Below are 7,879 nucleotides of genomic sequence, written 5' to 3' on the forward strand. Positions count from 1 at the left end.
ATAAAAACAATTTAAATAATAATATTTTATTTGAATGTCAGCTCTTTGACTGCCAGAGTGGAGGTGACTCAACCTTGACGACGTGGACTCGGACTCGGACTCGGGTAATGGGTACCTGACTCGGACTCGACTCAGGCTCTTCTTTGGTGACTCAGACTTGGACTCGAACACTAGGGGACTTGAGACTCGACTCGGACTTGAGATTTAGTGACTCGACTAAAAAACACTGGCTCACAGTCACAAACAGGGCAGTCACCTGCCTATAGCTCACAGTCACAAACAGATGCCACCCTGGGTAGCGGCCCATGTTGCCCATGCCTAGGTGCGCCACTGCTTTATTCAATTGTTCGTCAGCTCTTTCTACGTCGCTGTCACTTCCGGTGCCGACGGACATCTGTTTGCCATCACTTCCAAACCTCCCGCGTGTCCTTGTACGTGCGTCCACCATCTACCCATCACCTGGCCTGCTTGGAAAGTTCTGTTCGGTTTTTCCTGGCCTGTGACAAGCCTTTCGCCAATGTTTCGTGGTGTTACCTGAATTAGTTTGGACGTTATGTGCCTTTTTGTGGCAGGCCACGCCCATGCCCACGTCCCCTTTTGTTAACCCTTTCACTGCCGCCGCACTACCAAAACGGTTAACCCTTTCACTGCGGAGACCGTCGGTTGTGTGATAGTAAAGGGTTAACCTTCTGTCGTGTGGCAGTGAACGGGTTAAATGTCTTCTCGTTGTTGTTTGAATTAAATGTTCAAATCGGTTGCTTCATTCTTTTTAAATATAGCATTTTAACTATAGGCTGCATAGGGCCGACAGTGGCTCGGGAGCAGGCCTGGACTGGCCATCTGGCATACCGGGCATTTGCCCGGTGGGCCGACGCATATTTGGGCCGTTATGATTTAAAAAAAGATTATTTATAAAAATATAGGCTGGGACAGCGGCCCATTGGTACTGACTGAGAGGGGGGCTGGTACATAACTGAGATGGGGCTGTGGTACATGACTGAGATGGGGCTGGTACATGACTGAGATGGGGCTGTGGTACATGACTGAGATGGGGCTGGTACATGACTGAGATGGGGCTGGTACATGACTGAGATGGGGCTGGTACATGACTGAGAGGGGGCTGTGGTACATGACTGAGAGGGGGCTGTGGTACATGACTGAGATGGGGCTGGTACATGACTGAGAGGGGGCTGGTACATGACTGAGAGAGGGCTGGTACATGACTGAGAGGGGGCTGGTACATGACTGAGAGGGGGCTGGTATACAGGACTGAGAGGGGGCTGGTATACAGGACTGAGAGGGGGGCTGGTATACATGACTGAGAGGGGGCTGGCTGGTACATGACTGAGAGGGGGCTGGCTGGTACATGACTGAGAGGGGGCTGGTACATGATTGAGAGGGGGCTGGTACCATGTATTGGTATACTGACTAACACTAATCACATCTCTTACTAAGCACCCCCCCCCCCCCCCCCCGCCAGTCGTGTGGTACATGACTGAGAGGGGGCTGTGGTACATGACTGAGAGGGGGCTGGTACATGACTGAGAGGGGGCTGGTATACATGACTGAGAGGGGGCTGGTATACATGACTGAGAGGGGGCTGGTACATGACTGAGAGGGGGCTGGTATACAGGACTGAGAGGGGGCTGGTACATGACTGAGAGAGGGCTGGTACATGACTGAGAGGGGACTGGTATACAGGACTGAGAGGGGGCTGGTATACATGACTGAGAGGAGGCTGGTACATGACTGAGAGGGGGCTGGTACAGGACTGAGAGGGGGCTGGTACCATGTATTGTCATATTGTGCATCATTGTAGGTCAAACCATTAAAAAGTTAATTTCCACAGCAGCCATTTTGGATTTTGGTCTCTCACAAATTTCCCCCGCCTTTTAAAAAAAATACACCCCAGCTAAATTTGTTTATTAACCCTCCTAGATGACAAATCCATTGAGAAACGAAGTGCCACAGATGACCCAACTACTAGGTCCATATCGTATCATCATAATATTATTTAAAAAATCATTAGGATAAGGGTTCCCTTGATAAAGATGCATGAAACGGCTGTATAATATACAACACCTGCATGTAGCTCAACTGCAAAAACAGCTTTTTTTATTTGATTAGATTTGTATTTGGAAATTAAAAACACATCATAAAAACAAATTATCTTGACCAATTTGTATTCCTGAGGATATCACCTAAAAGCATTCATTAAACTGCAAAAATGTATGCCTACTTATGTATTAGCCTACAGGGAAAAACACATTCACAACAGGCAGCACAGTTTATTTTCATGGTATGGTAATAAGGTAACTATTATGATATATATGGTATGGATTACTTACTCTTATAACTTATTACTATCTGTGGTAGCTCTAGTCTCCACCTACACAAATAGTTTTTGTGCTGTCCATTGATCATGCACCTTCACATGTCATGGTAGGCACATTAACTGTAGGTCAACCTCGCCAAACAAACAAGCACACCATTGATTTAATTGCCATATAAATCACATACAAAGATCAACTATTACTCCTCTCTGAACATGAATATAAAACAAGAAGGTGATCTATTAACTGTGTAAACCTTATGCAATATTCATCATTGATATTTGAATACTTGAAATCTGTATGAACTGAGTAGTTAGTATCAAATGAAATAAGATGGAACAGCTCCATGCATTCATTGAATAAACAACTATTTGCTCATTACCAGTATGGTATTGTTTAAATTGTACAGCTTTTTGCACATCTTTGTCAGGGAATTCCAACAATTCTGGACCTGAATGTACCAGTTAATTGTAATCATCTCTCTCTCCTTATGTCTAGTCAAGCCAGGTTGTGGAGGAGAGAGACAGGGATGACTACTTTGCCCATCCTGAGCCTGCTATGATGCAGATGTTTTTACATCACCACCCAAAACAAGATTCAGCCAAGAGTGAGTGAGTACACTGGTCCACTTGCACTGGTCCACTTGTCCATGGCACTTACTACCCAGCTTTGTAGTGGTTTGGGGGAATAGTACAGTAGGTACGCATATTTAAGGGGACCGCAAGGATGGTGTACTGGTGGGTGGTGTCCGACCGATTATGGTGGGCCGGTCTGGGCCAAAAATGCCAGGGCCGATTTTTTGTCCCAGTCCAGCCCTGCTCGGGAGATAGAGCAGTCGTCTGGCAATCTGGAGGTTCCCGGTTCGATTCCCGCTCCTTCCGGGCAGCGTGGCGATGTGTCCTTGAGCAAGACACTTAACCCCATAATTGCTCCCGATGAGCATGCAGGTTGGCACCTTGCATGGTTGCCTCTGCCGTCGGCGTGTGAATGTGTGAGAGAATGGGTAAAAATGTGTGTAACAAATTGTAAAGCGCTATATTAAAAAAAAAAAAGCCATTTACCATTTACATCATAATACAAAACTTTATATTGTTCATGAAACTAAAGATAACATTGAAACTGTTAATATACATTTAATTTATGTTAAATGTTAATGTTTTCTCGTAATTTTTTGGATTAAATGTTCAAATTGTTTCTATTGGTTCCTTCATTCTTTTGTAAATACTAGTGCAGTGCCAGTTCGGGTTGTACCGTTGTGGCCGTTTGGAGCACGTGTCCATTCAGAACGGGCCAATTGTTTGGCTCCTGCATGGAACGCATGCCCGTGGGCGTGGAGACTGGCGGTACAGCTGCTTGCATCGTTCTCGAGAACCACTCAACCGATCGGCTTCACACTCGACACTGCACTCCCCGGGGCCCTCAGAAATACACCCGCCAAGGGACAAATCAATCGGGTGAACGGTTCCCGAGAAATGCGAAGGACAGACAGGATCAGTATGTTTAAACGTATATGATGCTGCTACAGCATCATCATTATATTGACATCAATAGCACAAAGCGTTCGGGAGATATATGTCATTTTAATTTGTTGTAATATAAGCCGTATACCTACAGCATTTGAGAACGTTTTGTGGGACAGCTATATAGCAAAACATGTATGGGAAATCTAATTCTGGAAAATTAACTTTTTATGGCTTGATCCTCCAGAGATGCTCTGTATCAAATTTGGTGACGATTGCTCAGGATTTGTATAGGAGGCTTTGTACAAAATTTAAAAGTGTGCAAATGGACGTGGCTTACACATGGATATATTTGCATTTGACCCACAGAATCCAGGAACAAAATAATTGGTTCAAAAGTTACAGGCCAAAACATAAAGTCCGTTGTTGTTATTATCCCACCATCTGGCCAAATTACACCAAATGTGCCCGCTGGGTCCTCGGCAACACACCCACCAAGCATGAAGTCCACCGGGTGAACGGTTCTCGAGATGAGCGCAGGCTAAACGTGACGTTTGTTGTTATATTATAGCACCTGTTGTAGCGACGCCATCTGACAAAATGGCACCAAATCGAACAATGCACTCCCCCGGGTCGTCGGCAATACTATCGGTATTATAAATTGAAAATGGGGGACCCTGATGTAAACAAGACAAACGTCAGTGGTCTGCATCCCCTTAACAATTGTGTGTATATTGAGCCGTGTACTCTAATTGTACCCATTCTGCAATCTGTTAAATAAAGTTTTCATTCATTCGAGATATGCCACAGACACACATGCAGACAGAGATTTAGATAGCATTTTAATAACATTGTGCCATGTGGGGTTATGTTGGCACAACAAGTGCACAACACGACTTGAATCACAAATCACCTCATTAAAAAAAACACATTTGTGGACATTAAAATATGTTTATTTATAGCTAAGACTTTAAAATATTTAATTTGCTGCCGGTTGGAAGGAAAATCCTCACATAAATTATGCCAGAGTAAACATGATGGCAGAGATAAGTGCGCCAACCAACCCATCATGTCTCACTCTCCCCCCCACTAGAGCCTATATATATATCGCGTGTGATCCAGGCATTGTTTCCACATGTAGATAAATACAGTAGATACCGTGCGCTCCTCCGCTCCACACACCAACCAACCTGTTTGCGCGGCGCGTGACGCAATAGCGGTCTACTTATAAAAAGAGGGGATTAAAGCGCTCGCGGAACACACACGCCGTTCTCATCCATCCATCCATCCCTGCTCCATTCAAGCGCGGCGCGGGTGCGCGGGTGCGCGCGCGACCTGTCGCGCAATACCGGTATAGGAGGAGGAGGAGGAAGAGGAGGGAGCTTTTCCACTAATCAGCACTTCGGACTCGCGCGAGCAAAAGTGCTCCGGCGGTTGTTGTGCGAGCCGTCAGTAGTAGAAGGCGCACACGCACGGGAGGCGGCGGGCAGGAAGGCAGGCAGGCGCAACAGCTAGACGCGGAGCGCAGCGCGCGTTACCAGTCCATCCATTACCAATGCATTCGTCCGACAACAACGGGATATAGTCAGGGAAGAAGAAGAAGAAGAAGAAGAATACATTCCATTTGATTTTTCTTTTTTTTGCACATTGTTGCACGGAGTGCTATCGTCTCTCCGAATGAGCAATCATCATGGGGGAGTGGACCATATTAGAACGTCTCCTGGAGGCGGCTGTCCAACAGCACTCTACTATGATCGGAAGGTAAGAGTGTATTATAACAGCTGTTTGAAAGTGGTATATAGGCGTTATAGCCGAGAAGAACTGGCTTTTGAGAGTTGTGTGAACAAAACACAATACTGACTCTCTGCAGTCGGCATAAGTGCATTGAGTGAATGTAATACCCCCCCCCCCCCCTCCCCTCCCAAAAGAAAAACGAGATAGAATTAACCTAATTGACAAAATAGTCGCTTTTTTTAGGATTGTATATAGAGGGGACCAGACAGTTATGTAACACTTGGGAGAATTAGACTGTGTCGGGGTGGGATAAGGGGTCGCGTGAGATGGGGAAGCGCTCTCCATTTCAGCACGAGCTGGTGGTGGACTTCAGCTCCGGACAGCTCCCAAACAGCCGCTTAAACTTCAGCTCCCAAACAGCCGCTTCATAACCTTTACTTCAGCACCGGACAGCTCCCAAACAGCCGCTTCATAACCTTTACTTCAGCACTGGACAGCTCCCAAACAGCCGCTTCATAACCTTTACTTCAGCACTGGACAGCTCCCAAACAGCCGCTTCATAACCTTTACTTCAGCACTGGACAGCTCCCAAACAGCCGCTTCATAACCTTTACTTCAGCACTGGACAGCTCCCAAACAGCCGCTTCATAACCTTTACTTCAGCACTGGACAGCTCCCAAACAGCAGCTTCATAACATTTACTTCAGCACTGGACAGCTCCCAAACAGCCGCTTCATAACATTTACTTCAGCACTGGACAGCTCCCACACAACCGCTTCATAACCTTTACTTCAGCACCGGACAGCTCCCAAACAGCCGCTTCATAACCTTTACTTCAGCACCGGACAGCTCCCAAACAGCTGCTCCACAAGCTTTACTTCAGCACCGGACAGCTCCCAAACAGCCGCTTCATAACCTTTACTTCAGCACCGGACAGCTCCAAAACAGCCGCTTCATAACCTTTACTTCAGCACTGGACAGCTCCCAAACAGCCGCTTCATAACCTTTACTTCAGCACTGGACAGCTCCGAAACAGCCGCTTCATAACCTTTACTTCAGCACTGGACAGCTCCCAAACAGCTGCTCCACAAGCTTTACTTCCCCCTCCCTCCCAATCCCCAATTGAGTCCCCGTTTGTTTATTAAAACTATTAAGTTGATCAACTGTATAGCCTATACACACAGATAAACACGGACCTTTATATATATATTTGTTTTGTATTCCCCTTGTCTTTTTATTAGGATCCTGCTAACAGTGGTGGTGATCTTCCGGATTCTGGTCGTTGCGATCGTCGGCGAGACCGTTTATGACGACGAGCAGTCCATGTTCGTGTGCAACACCCTGCAGCCCGGCTGCAACCAGGCGTGCTACGACAAGGCCTTCCCCATCTCCCACATCCGATACTGGGTGTTCCAGATCATCATGGTGTGCTGCCCGAGCCTCTGCTTCATCACCTACTCCGTGCACCAGTCGGCCAAGCAGAAGGAGCGCCGCTTCTCCACGGTGTACCTCTCCCTGGACAAGGACCAGGACTCGATGAAGCGGGACGACAGCAGCAAGAAGATCAAGATAGTGAACGGAGTGCTGCAGAACACCGAGAACTCCACGAAGGACGCGGAGCCCGACTGCATGGACGCCGGCAAGGACTGCATCCCCAACTCGGCCATGAGAACTAGTAGCACAAAGTCCAAGATGCGCCGACAGGAGGGCATCTCGCGCTTCTACATCATCCAGGTGGTGTTCAGGAACGCGCTGGAGATAGGGTTCCTGGTGGGTCAATACTTCCTGTACGGATTCAACGTGCCCGCGGTGTACGAGTGCGACCGCTATCCCTGCATCAAAGACGTCGAGTGCTACGTGTCCCGGCCCACCGAGAAGACGGTGTTCCTGGTCTTCATGTTCGCGGTCAGCGGCATCTGTGTGCTGCTGAACTTGGCCGAGCTCAACCACCTCGGCTGGAGGAAGATCAAGACGGCGGTGAGGGGAGTGCAGGCGAGGAGGAAGTCTATCTACGAGATTCGAAACAAAGACCTTCCCAGGATGAGCATGCCCAATTTTGGCCGCACTCAATCGAGCGACTCTGCCTATGTCTGATAACGGCGGGCCTCTCGCCTCGAGGCTGTGGTCTATACGGGGGACGGATAATATAATAGGACGTTATGTATAAACGGTTGATTATTAACAAGAACGTGGTGGACAGTTTATCTCGCCAACCTCAGTATGAATTCGGTGGGGTATATATACCTTTTATTTGTCTTTTCTTGACAACAAAAACAAACATTTATGAGAAAGGATCGAGGCACTGATGCAACTTTAGTGTTTGTTTGTTTTTAGTTTTTTCTTTTTTAGTTT

General features: G+C 47.2%; 1 protein-coding gene across 1 annotated transcript; it reads left to right on the forward strand.

The window, feature by feature from the left end:
• Positions 1–5,483: 5,483 nt before the first annotated feature.
• Positions 5,484–7,621, forward strand: LOC311247713 (gap junction delta-2 protein-like; the record flags this gene model as incomplete). The annotated part of the gene is made up of 2 exons (XM_084338720.1): positions 5,484–5,554; positions 6,769–7,621. The coding sequence occupies 2 exons, from the start codon at positions 5,484–5,486 to the stop codon at positions 7,619–7,621; spliced, it is 924 nt and encodes a 307-aa protein (XP_084194846.1).
• Positions 7,622–7,879: the final 258 nt, after the last annotated feature.

Source organism: Notolepis coatsorum (genome assembly GCF_963971535.1).
Source record: "Notolepis coatsorum genome assembly, contig: SCAFFOLD_1603, whole genome shotgun sequence".
In the NCBI taxonomy this organism is placed as follows: Eukaryota; Metazoa; Chordata; class Actinopteri; order Aulopiformes; family Paralepididae; genus Notolepis; species Notolepis coatsorum.